We start from the raw sequence: 20879 nt of genomic DNA on the forward strand, positions 1-20879 counted from the left end.
AAGACCCTTTTCTTGAGGGGGTTTGCCCCTGAAACTACCTTGCTCTGAAGCTCTTGGGGAGTTGGGGGGTGAGGGGAGGGGGTCGCTGGCCTTCCCGAATGCCTGGAGAAATGTGAGTCGCCTGCGGAGGGGAAACGTCCTTTTCATGTGCCCTCCCCTCCTCTTCTCCTCTCATCCTCCCCGCTGGCTTGTGTGTCTGTCTGTCTGAAATGGATCTGTCTGTCTAAAATGGGCCTGGAACTCCCTCCTCTGTTGGGATTAGGTCTTGGGGACCTGGGGTGGAGTTACACTGCTTGCCTATTTTCATATTCATTAAAAATGGGAGGTTGCACCAGGAGCCCTGCTGAGCTTCAAGATATAAAAGCAACTTCGGGTTTCCCTTTCAAGACAAGACAAATCAAAGGCTCAGAGGCAAAGCAGCTCCCTGAGCGCAGAAGGTCTTTCCCTCCCTCCCTCCTTCCCTCCCTCCCTCCTTCCCTTCCATCCGCTCACCCATTTTCCCTCCCTCCCCTGCTCACAGTCCTGCCTCTGTCTAGGGAAGAGGCTCTCAAGCAGCCTTAGATGATTATGGATTTTCTGAGCGAGAAGTTTGCCCTGAAGAGCCAGCCGAGCAAGAACAGTGACTTTTACATGGGAGCAGGAGGCACTTTGGAGCACGTTATGGAAACTTTGGACAATGAGTCCTTTTACAGCAAAACGTCAGGCAGCAAATGCGTGCAGGCCTTCAACCCTCTGCAACGGGCTGAGCATCATGTGAGGCTGGAGAGGACCTCACCCTGCCAGGACAATAACGGTGAGTCGCCATCCTGGCTTGCTCGCACTCCTGCGCTGGAGGCGTCCCGGGGAGGCCAGGGCTCGTCCTGCCCGGGAGAGCGACGGGAGCCTCGCAGCCTCGGGGCGCTGGCATGTGGGGCGCCGTCAGGTAAAAAAGAAGGCCGATAATAAAAAATCAAGGGGAAAAGGCGATCGCTCACTTCGAAGCGCTTTGGGTTTTTTTTTCCTTTTTGGCGCTGTCTCGCCGGCTGCCGCCCTTTCTGCCTGCCCCAGAAGGCTGCAGCCCCCGGCTGGCTCCGCGCATCGCGGAGAGCGGCGGAGCGAAGGGCCGCGCAGCGGCGGCGGAGCCCCAGGACACGGCCCGGCCACCCCGGCCGCCCCGCCGCGCCCTGCCGCGGCGGCGGCCGGCCGCTTCTTTTCATTGCTATCATTTTTCTTTTTTTCTTTCCATCCTCAGAATTTTTCAGAAAAATGCAGCCGCGAGTTGCAGCGAGCGGTGCGCGCAACCCTCGTCAGCCTGTAGGTACCGGTAAAAGATGAAAATGCAAAGTAATTTGCTGGTGGTTTTATGCACTGAAGTAGCGTTCCGCAACGACAGCGCTTCGCTGCCGTGTTGCTAAATAACACGTAACACGCATACTGCGTGATTCCTAGTGTAGATTAAAAAATAATGCAGGTAATTCAAATTGCTTTGTTAAATACTATCTTTTTTTTCCCCTAGCTGCTTTGCAAACGAGAACGCGGAACATTCTATTTTATAAACTGCTCATAATTTTGCCCATTATTTCAACAGGATAATAACTCAGGGCTTATGAAACTTAATGTAAAATATCTTTTATCTAAAATGTCTAGCAGAGGGTCGGAAAATACTCTTAAAATCAGCTGTAATACTGAGACTAACGATATCTTATATTTTTTCGACTTCACATAGGTGTCGAAGTATTTTTTTGAGAACATCCTTTTTGTATGAAACAGTTCATAAGAAACAATGGCAGACTTCTGCAAACACATCTTAGAAAAACTACAGAAAATTGATTTATAGATTGAAGTTTTTCTTAATTAGCTCGTTTAATGGGTGCCTCGGGGGCTTTGGGGCATTTCCTATCTATGTATTGATGGTAAGTATTTAAAATTGTGTTTAGTTAAAATCACCTCGGACTGAAAGAAAAGAAATTATTGAGAATGCGAAAAAATCCCAAACCAAGCTTCTTATTGTATGTTACATGTCAACCATGTAGTTTTTTATTACAATAGTATTTTTAACTTTTTTTTGCCTGTCTCTGAGAGTAAAAAAAAAGTCATTTCGAATCCTGTAGCCTACTGCATATTTTTAAGTGATGTGAGATATGTAAAAATAGAAAAATATAAAACGTTTTAATTTCTTACTAAGAAGCTACAGAGGAATATTTCTTATCTCTACCATTCAGATTTTACCCAAAGACAAACAGTTCCCGCAATCTTGATATGAAATATATGAGACAATCTCCTTTAACTAGTTAACATTTTGCAGAAACTCTCTGTATTTTGTAACCATAACAAACTTAATTGGAAACAATTCCACTTTACAAATCCAAGAGGAGGTAGTGGATCCTATTGAGTTTGTAAAGTGAGGTTAATTTTCAGTTTCGTTTGCTTCTTGATTTGTCAGTTTACACCTATTTAGTTTATTTTATAGTTGTTTTCATAGAAATTGAGTGGGTTTCTTTTATCTGCTTCCGAGTTTAAGGAACATTTGTCAATAGCTTTATGCCACTTATTTTATATGAAAATCTGTTTTGGGCTAAGATTCCTTATCTGGGCAACTCCAGTTGTGGCTGATTTCATAGATGATTATCTATTTTAGTTGCAGAATAAAAGTGTTCTCATGCGCCTCCTTACACCAAAAAAATAATTAGATGATACATTTGAAAACAATTCTCAGTTAAAATTCTGTGTGTCTTAGTACTTTTATCTTATGTATGATGAATATTACCGATTCCTTTTCCATGTTCTTATATAGAAATAAATAATTACATAGCACCCGGTTCCTTGTGAAGCTGTTTTGTATGAACCCTCGAGTATGAAACCCCCGTTTAACCAGCTATTTCCCTCCCCCCACCCCGTGTACAGTGAACTATGGAATTACTAAGGTGGAAGGACAGCCTCTTCACACAGAGCTGAACAGGCCCATGGACAATTGCAGCAATCTCAGGATGTCTCCAGTGAAAGGGATGCAGGAGAAGGGCGACCTGGATGAACTCGGTGATAAGTGTGACAGCAATGTCTCCAGCAGTAAGAAGAGGAGGCACAGAACAACTTTCACCAGTTTGCAGCTGGAGGAACTGGAGAAAGTTTTCCAGAAAACTCATTACCCTGATGTCTATGTAAGAGAACAGCTAGCTCTGAGAACAGAGCTCACTGAAGCCAGAGTCCAGGTAGGAACCAAACCTCAGCATTTCCATGGCGAGTTATGCTTTGTAGGGGTTGATCAATGACTCTCTTGGGGATTGTACGAAAGCCTGTAAAGCTACAGTAATTAGCCTGTTTTGCTTTATTTCCTTATGGATATGAGCTGCTATGCTACAGCGATAAAGTAAATGGTTACTTTTAAAATAACTTGTGCTACTGCTCTCAAAAGTTGTTTAAAGGAGGAGAAAATGACATCAATATAGAAGCAGTCTTGATCTCTGGTCGCCCTGTTTTATAGTCGGAATTCCAGCCAGTGAATGCGCAAAGTGTTAATGTGTAAAGATCCCATTAAAGGGGTTCAGACTGATGAGGATTCAGAACTCAACTGCAGCGAATTCTCTGTGTGTTACGAAATGAAAAGTACAAACTAGAAAATAACCAAATTCCTTATTTCCATCCAAAGGTTATACAGTGAAACTGCATATATAGACATGTGTGTGTATATATACACACACACATTTATGTGTGTGCGTACATGTGTGCGTGTATGTGCGTGTGCAAATCTGTGTATGGTGGGAACTCAATCCTTTCATCTCTGTAGAATGGAATGAGCTTAATGCTTGCAAAATTGGGAAGTACTTTTGCTTGTTTCTAAACTTGCATAACCAGTTCATAATGCTATTCTAATTTTTGAATGGAACATACTGTTGACCACTTTGCGCTGTATTTGAGTATCTTAACTATGTACAAAATTGCTTTACTCAGTAAGGGCACGTACAGTAATTTTGACAATATTTATGGCTTTGAATGCGTAACGGTGAGAAAGGAAGCATAGTTCCTTCCCCCTTAAGAGATCTTCCCGCAGAAATGGGTGTGAGCTGCATTTTGCAAGTTTGTCCTATTTTTAGAGACCTTTCCCATTCCAGTTACACTCCTCATTTCAGTTTAGGGAATAGCAGTCATGCAGTTTCTTACAGACTGTGATAATTTTTTTTTTAACTTAGTGACTTGAATATGATAACAACTTCACAGCTTGTAATTACACACATACTCACACATGTATATAAAGAAATAGACATTAGTGCACATGCATACAACTGAAATTAAACCAAGATCAAATTCAGAAACAAACTCAGCTAAATAAATTTTCTTTTTACGTCTGTTCAACCAACTGGCATATTCACTGCTGTCATCTGAAAACAGAGTCCAAATTCTTCCATCAGCTACATCGATACAATATCGATGATGTCAATGCAATTTAGTTCAGCGGCTTTTAACTCTTCAGGCTCTGTGGAATCCCTTTCCTGCAGAATTTGGGAGATCTTTTGAAATACGACTTCTATTCATTAGGATTTACTCCAACTTAAAAAGAAAATGCTAGTGTAATGTTAAACCACTGTTCTTCCAGTTGCATAACTATAGAATTGTGAGAAATATTCCCTTAATAAAATAATAGCCATAATAGAGGAGTTAAAATCAACTGAATGACTTTTTTTCAGAGTTACAGAATCTTTGTATGATGAAAGTATTAAAATTAAGAGACCAAATGTGAGACCTTATGTATGTCTGCACTGGATTTTTACAGAATATAGCAATTTCTATTTTATTTATGCACATTTTAGCCTTGCTTAAAAAACAACTGATCTTTGCATTTCTGATAAGTCAAATATGAAAGGAAAGGGTGATCATTTTTATCCAGAGTAACAACAGTATTCCTTCACAAGACTAAGCAATTTGGAAGGCCTTACATCATTACAGGCAAGCATCTGGCAACTCAAGGATAACAAGCAGCAGATTTTTACATTGCTTTGTGGAGGCAAATGGTTACTTTATCTCTGCCAAGAGTCAGTTTCTAGTAAAGTGATGTAAACAGAAACATTTTGGGGGATTGTCAAAGGAAAAAAATGTGTGCTTTTTTTCTTCTTTAGTTACAATAAATTCAAGCAAATTGTTTGATTTAGCTTAGCAGAGTGATCAGCTGGATACCTTACCCACATTTCCCTTCACCGCCATTTCATCAAGATCCAATTTAATTTTTGTCCTGCATACATGCGGAGAGAGCCAACCTGAACCTAATTTATCTAAGTTGTTCTCTTTCCTGCTGCATGTCAGTATAGTAATTGGCACCCATTTTAAGGAGATTGTCAAGGTCTTTTTTGAATGAAAGAGCCTCATTACTAAATTCCCTTAGTGTGTTCTTGGTGCCTCCCGTGGAGACAGCAGAAATTTTTCTTTCTTTTTGCTGAGCCTCAGGCATAATAAATAATACAAATTTACCAACAAGGTCCCTAACAATATATACTCAGCAGTTGCATGCATTGGTCTTGCTTTGTCTGGTGAGTATGTTTTAAAAAACTGCACATACTAAATTTGTAACAAGTCCTTGGGAATTCAAATGAGCAAAATTATGCCCCTTTTTAAGCAGCATCAAAGGAGAATTAAGTTCTCCAGAGATCAGAGCAAAAACTGCATTATAAGCCAAATAGTTTTATTTTAAGTGTTTCACCATCTGGTAACACAAAATATCCCTCAAAATATAATTCATGAGCAGGGTCTATCAAAAATAGCTCTATTTGTATACCATGTCTATCTAAATGCATTCATGATCCATTTAGCTGGAATACTAACCAATGCCATTGTTTAAATAAAAAAAAAATGGTGCTGCTACGGTATGACTTGTTTTTAAAAAGTGGGAATAAATTTGTTTATAGCTGAACAATAAGGACTTAGTCAGATAACATTCCTTTTGTAAGGGAACAGTTATTTCTTTAGCAGTCCCTTTAATTCATCAGAATAATTCTTTTTAGTCAGTTTTTAGCCTAGGTTCCTCCAAAGTAAACTGTTGGAAAGAGGAGAATGTTTTTGATGACCACAGGACATAGTTAGATACCAGTTGCAGCAAGAACTGTGCATATACTTTGAGATAGGCTTTGAGATAACACATGATGCTCAAAATACTGGATGAATCCAAAGGCTATTTAAGCATGTCAGAAGCTTTTAGTTGATCAGCACGACATTGCTTCAGATCTAAATCTAAACTGTTTCAGAATGTAGGTGTAAAATACCATTTTTGAGTCTCCCACTGGCAGAAACATATTTCCTAACAAAAAAAAAATGTCACAGGAGTTTTAAATTGTTTGCAATCTCATAATTATTTATTATTATCCATCATGGTTATCTGTGGCCTTTCCTTGTTGAAGCCTTTTGTTGAGCACAGACTATTGTCTTGGCAGCCGGCTCTTCTTGCCTTTTTGTTATAGCACTTGATAAAGATTATGTATCTCTCTAAAAAACAGAGCAAAGGCTGTCACATCAAGTCAGTGGGCATGAGAACTTAAGGAGAAAGTTTCTTTACAGTGTAACTTGCTGCTGCTTGGAGATGTTCCTCTAAAGAGTTCAACTCTCTCGAAATTAGCACTTCCTGACAGCTGGAGTAGCTTGTGCCAGCATCCTTAGCTTATTTTTGAATGGAAAGGAAAGTGGAAAGGAAAAAAATATATACTTTTAAAATAGCCAGAAATAACTTAAGTAGATCTGATACTGAGAAGATTTACATTTAACAGAGCCTGCAAGTTGTTTATTTTCAGACAGAGGACTACTCTTTCCTAGATACAGAGACGTTTTGAAAGCTACTGCCCAAAGTCTCTTGGCTTTTTGCTAAGACTTCAGACAGTAAGTAAGTGAGCTTACCTTCATGGTTATTTCCTCATTTACTGTAGGTTTGGTTCCAGAACAGAAGAGCAAAGTGGAGGAAAAGAGAACGCTATGGTCAGATCCAGCAAGCTAAGAGCCATTTCGCCGCTACCTATGATATATCTGTTCTTCCGAGGACTGACAGCTACCCTCAGGTATGGTAAAAACCAAGTAGCACTTTGCTTCTCGCTTTATCTTCTCTTCCATCCCCAGGCATATACCTGCACAGAAGATGCATGAAGACTTTACTGTGTTTAGCTTTTTGTGCTCTTTATAAATGTGAAAAACACTGTTGCCACAGAAGCTGCCGTTGTGGACAACAGTTCCAACATCTAACATGAATAACTAACTCTCAGAATACAAGTATTTTTTTAAAGAACAATCTTATGAGCGGTAGAGTTTTACATAAGTTATGATGGATGAACTGTACGCAAATAGTTGGCAATATGGCTGTGCAGCTTATATTTTTGTGCACATAAAATTATGTGGGGATTTGAATCACTTATAGGTCAATACAAACATTTTGGATGAAGGGTAGACCCATTGAGATTGACAGGAATACTGCCATTTTGACCGCAATAAGGCCAGGATTTCACTTCTGGGGCACATACATTCGCAGGCACAACTGGTCCTGTATGTTTTGGTAAGATAAGGCATAAAGCACGCCATCTCTAGGCAACTTGCTTCTGAAGCCCCAACTCTGTTAAACATGCACTTTCCTCTATGAATATGAATAGACCTCTGAGTTCAGTGAGTCTTCTAGGGTCATGAAGCTACTTTATGGCCATGCACAATTAGGCCTGAATCTATATGGCTGTGAGAGAGATGCAGAGAGAAAGTAAAACTCTCTTGGATGATACTAGCTTGTTTCATTTCTTTTCCCCTGTTATTCCTTCCTTATTGCATAGTAAGGTATTACCATGTAAGAAGATCTTAATCTTCTGTTTCTATTCTCAAGTCTGTTTGTTTCCTCCTTGCCTCACTCTCTGTCATTTTTTTCTGTCTGCTTGTTTTAGTGCATTTAATACTTTTATTTTTGCAGGCTTTTCTTTTCATCTTTCTTGCTTCCCATTGTTTTCACCATGTAAACAAAACAAAAAACAAAGCAAAAAAAAAAAGCGCAAAAATCTATTATGGATCCCTGCTGTAAAGTCCTTCCATCTCTGGTGTCTTGGTGCTCTTCTACTTGATCAGGTAGCAATATCTCTACCAGACTTAGTAACATTGTCATCTTTATAAGCATTATTGCCATATATGTCTACCTGGACTTGCTTTGCTCATACTCAGTGTTTGCTGAACGTGATTAGCTCTGGACCAGAGACCTCAAACCTAGTCTCTTGGTCCCATACCCAATTTAAAGTGATTTACCTCTCGGGAAGTTAAATGTTTCTCAGTATGGTTTCTGAACCAGAGCTGTCTTCTATTCCACCAGCTCATAACTCAGGCAGAATTATTTCAGGTCTGTTGGCACATATCTTTTTAACTCTTAATATTTTATTATGCAATAGTGTATTAGCCGAAATTACACTCGAAACCATTGCAAAAAACACTGTGCATAGTATTGTGTAGGAGGACACAATACTTTTCTGAGATCCACCTAGGTAAGAAAGATATATGCTGCAAAAAACTTCTAAGCAGATTCTCAGAGATGTAGGTGCATAGCCACCCACTGACTTCACTCAAGGAGGCAAGTATCTTTTGAAGGCCTTTCTCACTTCTCTGTAGTATCATGGTAGGTGAACAGGGACTCAAGGAATAGGACTTAGACTTTGGGCTTTCTATCCCTGACTCAGTTTTCTAGACTAAATTAGCTGCCTCCAAGCTCATGTTGTATTTTTAGTAAGACTTCATGCACAATCTTTTCCAATTGTTAGAAGCTCCATTAGTATAAGGTGATGGGATAATGCAAATCGTTGGTAGGTACTTAACATGGTTGTGCTTAAATTAGTATTTTTAAAAATGAAACATTTTTGAGTTATAGGAGAATACTGTTGACAAAATTCTAAAACCAATGAAATGCCTATTCTGTATTTTCAGATTTTTAAAAAAGATAAGTGAATTCATTGCATTTGCTTGTTATGAACTTGGTAAAAAGTACTTTTCCTAGGCTGATGTCATGCCTAAGTTTCAGCCTGGTAAAACTTTTTATCACTGATTTATAAATTCCTGAAAACAGGAGGTTTGAATGGAAATATTGATAGCATAATCTTAAATAAAGCATTTCTGAAATGTATAGGAGTATAAAATGTGTACTCATTCATAAACAAGTAAATGTGCAGTACTCACCCACAACCATAGACCTACAAACTGCAGATAAACAGACCGGCATACACACACATAAACAGCCTCGGGTAACCTACATGAGAAACTTGTACTGATTTAACTCCAAGGGGGAGTCACATAATTAGGGTCACATGTGAGCACTCTCACTTACTTTTAAGAGTGGTTTATCTAATTTATTCTGTAATAGAACTTCATGAACAGGAACAAGGACCTAAACTAAGGTCTGAGCCCACTGTATACTGGCTATTTTGGATGAGTTCTTGTGTGCGTAGTTCGGCTACATGATAAAAGGAAGGTATCCTATTCCTCAGTGAAGAAAGAGAAGGCTGCTTTACAATATTCTGGTATATGAATATGTATCCAGGCAGTTATTACAGAAGATTTGATGTAAGTTGACATTCTTGTTACCCTCATGGTAATGTCTTTCACATTCTTAAATCCTCACCTTCAGTAAAACTATATATGTACCATATATATAACTTATTCACAGGGAGAATGCTTGAGACAATGAAAGCCCATATTAAAAACACAATGGCCACTACCATCACTACATGCAAGTCTTTTAAACTAGATCTCCATTTATAAGTGCCTCAGTCATAGAAAGTAAACATAAAATACATGATTTGCCTATAAATTCATGAAACTATCCTACAGATAAGGCAGAAAGAGATATTTAAGACCGTGGTCTGAATGTTTGGTCTTGGTACTATTATAGATTGACTTCCCAGAACAATTCCATTATTTCACTACTCGGAGAAGTCTCACATGTGGAAAACTTAAGATGACAAAGTAAACCAAACATCCACTTATGGTTTTCCGTGTGTGCAAGAACTTTTATTGTGACACTGGCATCACTCAAGATTAGAGAGGCTTTGCCATACTTTTGAGAAACTAGGTTTTCTTGGGGATTGTGGAACAGCGATCATTGGAGTTGGATTGTGAAGCCTTTAGTAACATGGAGGAAAACAGACTTTCTGTTGCTGGAGAAAAATATAGGATGATGTTCAACAAGGGTAAAATCAAACTGGAATATTCACTACTGTGTGGCAGAAGGAGCAAGAAAAAAATGTGAATTTCTGCTATGCATTATATGAATTTGCAGTCTGAAGATTTCTGCTTTGAGCATCACCATGGATTTGTTCCCAAAACAGACATCCCACTTGCATTCCAGCAGAAAAATCAGACTCTTTTACAGCCAAAGGGTGCGGAGACCCCTGCTTAATCTCTTCACCAACCCTTTTCATCAAGTAAAAAATAAGAACATTATGCCTTTATGCATTATGTGACTCTGAAAGATATTCCTGTGAGGAAACAATCTTTTCAACTTATTTCACATGGAAGGCTGGCTTTGACTTTTCTACTACCTGGCCTAACTTTGCTATTAAATTACACGTTTTAATCTTCAAAATAGTAACAAACAATTTTGTTTTTTATAGACCATAATAGATTGCTTTGCTTAATTCAACCTAACCTAAATTATTTTTACAGTATGTTGACTGTAGGTGCTGGTTGCTGTGCAAAACATAGCTCTCCCGTTAATTATACTGACAACACCTGGATTGCAGGGGAGTGCAGTCAGTATAGTATTTTGGGACAATCATCTGTTGTTCACATGATTTTTCTAGGCTTCCTGAACCTACTGTTGTCAAAATATACCAGTGGAAAAATAAAATAAAATTAAATCAAATTGACAAGAGGCAAAAACTATTACCAGTTGAAATTTTCCAAACACTAGATGTTTTTAACATTAAAAATACTACAAAGTTAGCAAGTTTTCATTCAGGTGAAATATTTAACTTTTGACAACATTATGCTGAAAAGCGGGCTTTTCTGGGTAAATTTTATATATATTCTTTTTAAAATTAATTTTATTGAGACGTTTCAGTCTCATTAGTTTCAGGATTCAGGTTCCAATTTTTCTCCTGCTAATGCAAGACATAATGCTCTAAGTCATTTTCAAGTGCAGCCAGCAGCAATTCGCTGGATAAAACTCTTATCCCAAGCACTTTGCACCTCATTAGCCAGCAATATTCTGCTGATGGTGTGAAAGTTAAGAGGCAACATCCTAATAGGGGGAAAACGAGTGCAGATTCACTTCATGGAAACACTGATTCAATTCACCGAGGTAAACGCTGGGGCCTGTTTCAGTCCCCTAAGCACGGTGTCTAGTGCTGGTTAAGATTCCTTGGGATATCTAAGACGCTGTTATGGTGCTGGGATACAAGAAGTGCAAGAAGCATCCACCCTTCAGGGGATGCAGTTGGTGTCCAGATTAGGCCCCTGTGTGTAGGAAACTTAATCAAATAGACTTTTATGCTAGAGACAGGCTCCCTTTAAAGTCAGTGAAAATCTTGTTAATGGAGTTTTCTCTTCTTAAAATAGATATAAAAAAGATAAAATGACCTCCAAAAGTGTCTGTTACTCTCCATAGTCTAGCTCAACTGCAGACATCTATAGCTAACATAGGTAGATTTATACATGTTGTGTGGGAAAGGAAGAATAAAAAGGTTGCTTAGCCTTGTTCTCTTACCTTATTGGTGTCCACATGATTGCTTCTGCTGTGAAACCAAAGTCATCTCCTTTGCCTTGTGAGAAGGCTAATGTTTCAAAGAGTATTTGACTTTATGAGACTTAATTTTTGTGTCTGAAAATGTAGGAAGGGACCAAAAAACCTGAGACAAACTTTTATTTTTTTCATCTCCTTATTTACACACAAAAGAGGGAAATTTGATCGGTAGCTTACATTATTAATGGCTCACGTAGAACTGCAGCTTTCCCTGTATAAGATAAATTTAGTTTATAGATGTTATCTTCATAAATGTAAGCACATCAGCACATAAATAAATACTTGCATTGAATTATATCCTTTAAAAACAGACATAAGGAGCAACAGTTTTCCTCAATGATTCTCTTTCCACATCTCCATTTGCATCTTTTTGTCTTGCTTGTTCTTTGAGTCTATTTCACTTGCTGTCATTGTTCTTGTAAGCTCTTCTCAAATGGACAGGACTGAATTTAATCTTTTCATGGAAAGTCTAGCCTACTGTAGGTGGGAATACCAAGAGGAGATACAAAAATTGTAAAAGTATGGGGAACTAGAATGATGCAGAAAGGGGGTGTAGAAAGAAGTGAGAAATGTTGAAACCTCTAAAAAATGGAAGCAGGAAGAGGCCGAAGTGCATTCCATCTGCCAGAGCGATAAATCAAATTAAATATGTTGAACAGCATGGCATCACATGATTTGTTTTGGCAAGCAAAGAATGTAGAATTGGTATCAATATTCATGTGTTATGTACTAAGCCCGTGGATCATCATTACAGTTCTGCTTTGGCCTTAGTACATATGGGTAGTTCTCATTAGCAATAATCAAAGTTACATGCTCCAATAAATCTTTCATATGGCGTATATTAGACACCACATGTTATATGAGTTAAAAATTCTTTTAACTGTAACAGACATATAAATGACAGTTAATCACAATAGTTCACTCAGGCTATGGGGACACTGATTAAGTAGGAGTAGATGTGGCAGACAAATCTGAACTAGCTTCAAAGAAGTTTTATCATTTACTCATGGTGTCTAGCTATGACAGCATGGAAGTCAGTCTGGGCCACCACCTGGATAGTGTGTCGCTTGCCACCTATGTGCTGACTGTTGCACTGCTGTGACTGATCTTCCAGCAAGAGTTATACTTCTAATCTTTTTGCTTGGTCTGTTCTACACAAAGTAGTTTGTGCACTATGATTTTATTTTTTCTTGGTTTTCAGTCATCACTGTATGTGGTCCTCCTTGGAGTCTCAACATTTTTCTTATTACACTATTTTTATGAATACATGGATTCCTTGAACTCTGTGAGTGGTTTTAACTGGGGCTTAATTACAAGGCTAATGAATTATTCTAAGATAGAAATTTCTTTTTAATAGTATTTTCCAAGGTATGAAATAAGCCTCTGGCTACCAAGGGTCAATCTGCATTTTACACACACATCCGAGAATGGTGTACTGTGGCTCTCTCACAGGTACCTGAACCTGATGTGCCTAACAGTATAGATGATCTTTGCATGTTCACCAGGCCCAATGATGTTGTTCCAACGGTATAGTAATGATCACGAATGAAGAAAAATTCTGGCTTGATATAAGGGAGAAAAGTACAATGAGAGTAGTAAAGCCTTGGAACGAGTTGCTCATAGAAGTTGTGGAATCTCCATACCTGGAGATATTCAAAACTTGACTGGACATGGCTTGAGTAACCTGATCTAAATTCAAAGCTAGCTGTGAGAAGGGATTTGTATTCACGACCCCAGAGGTCCTCTTCAGCCTCATTTGTTCTATGAATCTATGATTCTTCATACCCGGTAGACAATGGCAAACCTCTGCTCATTCTTTGTCTGTTCCTGAAAGGCTCCCAGAAAAAGACTGTGACAAAGGCAGGTCAGACAACTTGTCCTGATGGACCAGGAATGGCTGTCAGATTATGAATCATAAACCAGTAGTTCAGAGTAGTTTAATAGCTGTTGCATTTAAGTTGACTAAACTATCTCCTTGTGCAAGCTCAGGACGTTTGTATTTTCTGGCGGTGCAAGGATGTTTCTTCACGGGGGACAAAGAAAGGAGGAGTGACAAAAAACTAGCAATTTGGTCTTTTTGATGCCTCCCTTACAATGCCCAGCATCATTCTGAGAACAAAGCCAAGGTTTAGTAGCCAATTACTTTATTCTTATTGTTTACTAGCTCATATCTAGAGATAATAACAGGGGTTAGCATTTTTTTTTATGAGAAGGATTAAACCACACATGCACTAACATAGAAAATATGTGTGCTTATGTGTTTGCTGCAAAGATACTTCAGTATGAGTAGACAGGGGACTAAAATAGCATGAAAGAGAGAAAAAAAAGATGAGATGTTTGGCAATGGAAGAACTAAAAGTGGATAAGTGATAATTAAACTCTTAGAAAAATTGCAGATTTGAGTTTATGTAATTTGTCCAAGTGTCGTACAAGAAGACTGAAACTCCAGGAGCTTGAAATTTTGAAGTGAAAAGCAATGAAACCAAATGGGACAACCTACTACCTCAGCTAATTTTCCTCTGCAGTGGCAAGCAGAAGGTCATATTCTTAGGAGGTGACATCATCATCGTGTTAGCTACCATAACTCTCCGGTTATGTTCTTGTCACTGCTATGAAATCCCACTTTTTTTTTTCTTTTGGGAAGGGTGTATGTGTATGTGTGCGTGTGTGTATAAAACATACAGTAGGTAAATATATTGAAGGGCTCTGGTAATTTCATGGTAACCACAAGAGCAAAGCTCAAGTTGTTTGTGATGTTAACAGAAACCAGAGATGTGCTGTATGTATAGCTTCATTCACAGTCTCTGAATTGCCTTTTATATAGTTCATGGATCACACAAGAGTTTAAGAGGAAAAATATTTTCTTTAAATTCATGTACATAATGTCCCTTTTCCTTCTAACATACCAGAAGAAGGCCTGATAATTTTGACTTATTGTAAAACTTTACTGAATTTATTTTTAATATAGGAATATCTTTTACACCTAAATTTCACTATGAGATGTATGTTGTAACTCCTTCTAAAAACTAAAAATATATCAAGAGTGAGGGGATTCAGCCAACTAAAATGAAGGCAGGGTGATTTGCATGTATAGCAGCTAAAGAACAGAAATTGGATAATGATCATACTTTCAAAAAGCATAACAGTCTCATGAAAGAAGACACAAAGCTTTTCTAGCATCTTGTGGCATTTCTGAGCAATTTGCTAATTCGGATTCCTCCCTCTGATGAGGGAACATTGGGCACCACTTTGAAAGCTTTAAGAATTGGTAGTTTGTTCACATATTTCTTTGACAAAACACAGGTATATTTTAGGATTTGTGGTTGAATTTTACAGCCCATTTACACCTGTGCAATCTCACTGAAGTTAAATTGAAAGAAGTTTGTCTAGGATAAAAATATCAGGAAAACCAGTGGTGCTAAATTTATAGTTCGCTACAGACCAAACTAATAGAAATCTGGAAGGAAAGACTGATTTTGTGATACCTCCAGACCGCATACATTATTGGGCACTTTCAAACTGAGCCTCTGAGCCTTTTGAAGTCTGCCCATCAAGGCCGTATTAAAGGCATAAGTTGTGTGTGTTCCCATTTAAGCACATTTTGAGGAAAATTCTTCTAGTAATTATATCTATGCAGCCTGGCAATTGCAGTATTTGGCATAGGGTGTCTTAAAAAGCAATCTGAGTAGGTCGGATAAATGAGACTCTGTCTCGTACAAGTTAGCTCTGGGGATGGTAAGGTCCTTCAGAATTAGCTCATGTATTGGAGCTGCATAGATGCATTAGTCCCTGTCTGGGCAAATTAATTCTGTCATGAAGGTTCTGAGACTAACCACTCGGCCCAAAAATACCATCAAAAAGAATGGGATTTTTTGCGTGCATGTTTGAAATTGCTACAACCTTTACAATTAATTAATTTTAGAGATTCAGTACTATGAAAGCTTGTTAAGTTTGTATTTCTTGGATCATTCCCCTTTTAAGGGCTTTAAGAAGTCCAAATTTTATATTTTAAAAAGACAGTACATTTGTTCTGCAGTGTGAAAAATAGATACCACAGAGTATTTATATGAAAATATTAGTAGCTATTGTGGGCATAACAGGACATACTTTCACCTTGGGTAATCCTGCAGGCACTTTGGGTAAGCTTAAGCTAGTTTCTACCAGCTGATGACCTGGACCACAACTTCTGTGTTTAATGATAATTGGATTGCTGCTGCAATGCCATACAGTATGGTATGGTTACTTGACCATTTTTTGGCAGCTGGGGTGGCTCGTACAGCACCCCGTCCTCCTCATCTCTGACTCCAATCCCCACACTCTTCCCTCAGCTATGCTGGTACTGTTTATGGCACTGTACAGTGAACCCAGTCACTGATCTTTATTCAGGTATGAAATAACAGTTTCTTTTTTGGTGTATTTTTTTTTAACTGTATCAGCTCCCTGTTCCAATCCAGCAATCAACGGTATCAACACAGCTGAAGTGAAACGGTATGGGAATAGGAATGGGCAACTTGTTTTAAGGGAAGAAAGGGAGAGAAAACCCAAACAGTTGCTTAATCTGTCACTGCTGCTGCAAGAGATGTATAAGTAACCATGAAATACAATAAAGTACAAATAAAGGATTCTAGTGTTCCTGAACAAAACAAAGACAAAAGTTTTCATGTTGATGACTGGGTTTCTGATTTTCCCACTGCATGGCTGAAACAGAATGTGTGTAGTTTAGGCTTTCAAGCTGAGTGAAGATATCCTCTCAGTTTTTTAGTTTTTTTAGCTGCAATTTTCTTAACCACTCTCCTCTGTACCTTAATCACATCCTATGTAGCTCTAAATCTCTGTAAGTTTGAGAAGGTAGCAAGCCTTATGATCATTACTGCGTGGCTCTTCAGCTGCCATGTATGCTTCTCCCCTACTTTCCAAACCTTTCAGGGTCCCTTGTCCTCTTTTTGTCATAGTCTTTATGTCTTTACATTAGGATATGAGAAACCTTCCAGGCAATAGGATAGTCAGAGATCCCTGAACCTTGAGCCAGAAGAGAAGTACTGCTCTCTTTGGGAATCTTCAGAGAATTCTAAATGCTGTTGTTGCATGCAACAAATTTCTGTAACCAAGGCAATGGATTGAATAGATCCAGATACGGCGTGTCCTTTAATTTCCAGATCAATTACCTGTTCTCTGAGGACCAAGAACAAGTATGTCTGATTACAAGTCAAAATAGGCTCAGGTAGATCAGTTAAGGAGTAACAAGGCAGCTGAGGATCATATCAAGCTGTGTAGAGTCTCTCATGAGCCTGATATTTGAGAATATTCTCAAACTAAAAACTGCTGAAGGGAGGAGGTCAGGGTGGGGAGAGGAGGTAAGCATGGGGACTTAAAAAGGTCTGAAACTCTCACTAGGGTCTCTTTCCTCCTGTAGATCTCAGGAGGCCCACAAGAAGGAGAAAATATCCTTGATCTTCTCCCCCAGGCACATTATTCACTCCATTACTTCTCAGCAGACCACCTAGGATATGCAGGAGCAGATGCCTGAGGTGTGCCCGACTAGCTGTGCATATGCATGTGTGCGGAGAGGCAAACTGCATTCGTGTGAGTGGGCATCTAACTAAGTATGTGTATGCATGTCTGTGTGAACAGGGAGACTAGGAAGAGCAAGAGTTTGGGGAGATGTGTTGCTACTCTGCTTGTTTCCCAGCCTTTTGCAGGAAACCAAGCTGGAACATTGACCCAAACTGATTCTTTTCTAATGCTGGAATTGCTGAGGAGCCCAAATTAGTTTGTCAGCTCCTAATGACCCCTGGTCATGTAACTGTTCAAAATATTAACTTTTAAAATAAGAGTCTAATTATCTCATCCTCTATATCTGCACTAGATCTCAGCTAGATGAGTTCAGTGAACCATAATTTATCTCTTCTTTCTGTTGGTGGTTTGGGGGGTATGTGTTCTTGCAAAGTAATAGGACAATGGGAAAAAAACAACTCTGCATTAGAAAAATTTTTTCACTGTGTGTATGTGTGTGTGTGCGTGTGTATGTGTGTATGCGTGTGACTGTCATAATTCATTACTTCCACTGATCTCTAATTTGGCAGAAAAAAAAATCACTCAGCCACAGAGATAACCTACATATCTTGAAGCCAAAATTCCTTTGTCTATGGATTTGGAACGGGAAGGCAAAATTAGGTTTGAAGTAGGAACTCACTTTACAATGCTAACCAAAGAGTAATTGCAGTCACTCCAACATATAGCAGAGGAAAAACAAAGACATGTGAACTCAATCCCAATGCATCAGAGCAATGATATACTGAACAGCCAACAGATTCTTAGGAGGAAGGCAAGTTTAGCAAAGTAAAAGAAACAGAAAAGGACATAGTTCTTGGCTAAATTCTCCACTGTGAATGAGGGCTACACACGTATCATCATATTCTCCTCTTTACTACAGTTTCTAGATTTTTTTTAATCAACCTTCAGAAAAGAGATGTAAGTAAAGGTAGAGAAGAAATATAAAGCTATATAGAAGAATAGTAGGTGTAAGAGAAATACGATGAAGAAGGAGGTTAGATTATATCCATATGGCTGTGACAGAGGTATATAGAGAGTGGAGTGTTTAAAACAGAGAAGGACTGAATGTGAAATTTGGTTACAGCAAAGGGAACAGAGGGCGAATGAAAGAATGTACAGTCGGGGATAATGACAGGAGCTAACTTGTGCTAGGCCTTGAAAATCCTTCTGTCTGTTGATGAAATAATAAATATGAGAGAAATATCTATCCATAAGCAGCATGTATATATAGATGATCGGAGAAGGCCTGAGACTCAAAATTAAGCTTTAAGTGACTGCCAAGTATAGAAGGCATTACACATCAAAGCTTGCATACGTGGTTACTCCAGATCTTCAGCAGACATTGCTGGTAACCACAAAGTTTGTCTTCTAGGCTGTCATGCAACGTTTTCCAGGGCCACACAGTGCAGCCAGTTTAGGCTGAGAGCTGGGAAAGAAATACCCTCAAGTATAATTTTGTATAACAACATAATAAAAAGGATTTTTATCTTAAAACCATCTGTGAAACAACTTTAGGAAAAATTATTAAATGTACTATCAATCATGCTTGTATTTTATGGATTTGTTTGTTTTAAAATAACTATAAAAGGCTATTCAAGATTTTTTTCTTTTAATATTTGTTGGGCTTGGTAGCTTGGGAAATCTTTGTTTGTTTGGTTCACTCTTTTACACTGTTTTTTTTTCTAGTATATTGAGACAAATTTCTGACTAGGAGAAGATTTATAATGACAAAAGCTATGGTATTGTTCTGACACCTTTTCTTTGAGGTCCATTGTAGGCTTCCACTGGAAGCCTTCAACAAGCTGGACTGATAGGCATGCTGTTAGATACCCAGAGCAAAGTCACAGAGTAAATGGAAGACAGAATAGAGAATATGGTTTAGCAGCTGTAGCTCCCAGGCATATGATCTAGTATTTTGACTCATGTAATGCTGTAGCTCCCTGGCATGTGATCCAGTATTTTGGCTCATGTAGTATCTTCATGGTATTTTCTAATAAGATTGCAGAGAACTGGTTAAGTACTTGTTACAGTGCAGAACTAATTATGGATATGCTAAGTGAAGCAAAGCAAATAATGCAGAAAACAAGAGATGAAATATCTAAATTTAATCTTATTCATTTGATATGTTCCAGATTCAGAACAATCTGTGGGCAGGGAATGCAGCTAGCGGTTCTGTGGTTACTTCCTGCATGCTACCACGAGATACTTCCTCCTGTATGACACCTTATTCCCACTCACCGCGGACAGATTCCGGCTACACAGGCTTTTCAAATCACCAGAATCAGTTCAGCCATGTGCCCCTCAACAATTTTTTCACTGACTCTTTACTTTCCGGGGCAACCAATGGACATGCTTTTGAAACCAAGCCAGAATTTGAAAGGAGGTCTTCCAGCATTGCAGTTCTACGGATGAAGGCCAAAGAGCATGCTGCCAATATTTCCTGGGCCATGTAATATAGCAATAACCTTTCTTCATTTCTTCTTCTTTTTTTTTTTTTTAAATAGCAAACCAAAACCATTTTTATTTCCCATATTTAAAGGACACTACAATAAGCTGCTGTGTGTGGAATGCTAGAAATCACGGTATACACAAAGTCTGCTTAAACAAATGCAATATAATATTTAACAATAAAACTTAAGAATAAACCAAATGGATTTACCATGCATCAAGCTCAACAAGCCCTCTTTGTTTTGGTTTTTATATAAAAACATGTTTTGTTGTACTGGTTGATGACATATGATTATAGAACTTGAAAAAAAGAATAAAACTATTAAGCAAATATGTCTACTCTATTGGTTTTTAAAAGTCCTGCATGCAAAATTAATGCTTTACAAGTGAATACTTGAAAAAGAGGAACTCTGTAGAGGAAAATAAATTTGTTATACTAAAACCATGAGGTAAATCTCCAAGCACATTGTGTGGAGAGGAAAATATATGATCGTTCATGCTGTAGATGGAACTTATAGCCCTAACTCTCTCGGCACCGTGCTGCTCCTCTGAGCCAGCTCTTCTGTTTTGCTATGTCTGTGTTGAGCTTATTGGACTTGTATCAATCCACAGCAAATGTAATGGGCAAGGGAGGTAGTCCTTTATTTTATGGACCTGAGTGTATTCCTATTCAAGTTAAAGAGATGTTTGCCAAAAATGTCACTGGAAGCAGGAGTACAGTGTTTAATAGGGCTTTCAAAGAAATGCACAGATTATTTAAATCAAGCAGTGTTTAGATGAAATCTTTAAGGTAGTAAATAGAGTATTTTGAAGTTTAGGAGATTAGCAGAGAGCATGGAAAAGTACTGGAACACTTTCAGCAGAATCTAGATTTAGAAAAATTCCCCACAACAACAACAAAGTCTTACTTCTAATCCAGAGTCACTCCTACTAATTGTCTTTTGTTATGCTACGGTCAAATTGAAAAGAGAGAAAAAAGACCTCGTCCACCAAGGCTGCCAGTTTCAATCTGTAACTAATCCTGAGATGCTGTAAGAGCACATTTCACTTAGTTTTAGTTACAGTTTGTTGACACTTTTGCTTATTTGTTTTTTCTTTTTTTTCAGAGTATAAGACAGCTTTGCTCCCTTTAAAGTCCATAGGAAAAATCCTTTCGACTGAAGTGGCAGCAAGA

At 38.4% G+C, this 20879-nt stretch overlaps 1 protein-coding gene across 1 annotated transcript; it reads left to right on the forward strand.

Annotated features, from left to right (window-relative positions):
* The first annotated feature begins 297 nt into the window (after nucleotides 1-297).
* Nucleotides 298-20036, forward strand: ALX1 (ALX homeobox 1). Its single transcript, XM_026097106.2, has 4 exons — nucleotides 298-793; nucleotides 2884-3188; nucleotides 6882-7010; nucleotides 19390-20036. Exons 1-4 carry the CDS (start codon nucleotides 562-564, stop codon nucleotides 19708-19710), a joined length of 987 nt encoding a protein of 328 aa, XP_025952891.1. The 5' UTR covers nucleotides 298-561; the 3' UTR covers nucleotides 19711-20036.
* The last annotated feature ends 843 nt before the right edge of the window (nucleotides 20037-20879 follow it).

This window comes from Dromaius novaehollandiae, chromosome 1 (assembly GCF_036370855.1).
Source record: "Dromaius novaehollandiae isolate bDroNov1 chromosome 1, bDroNov1.hap1, whole genome shotgun sequence".
Lineage (NCBI taxonomy): Eukaryota > Metazoa > Chordata > Aves > Casuariiformes > Dromaiidae > Dromaius > Dromaius novaehollandiae.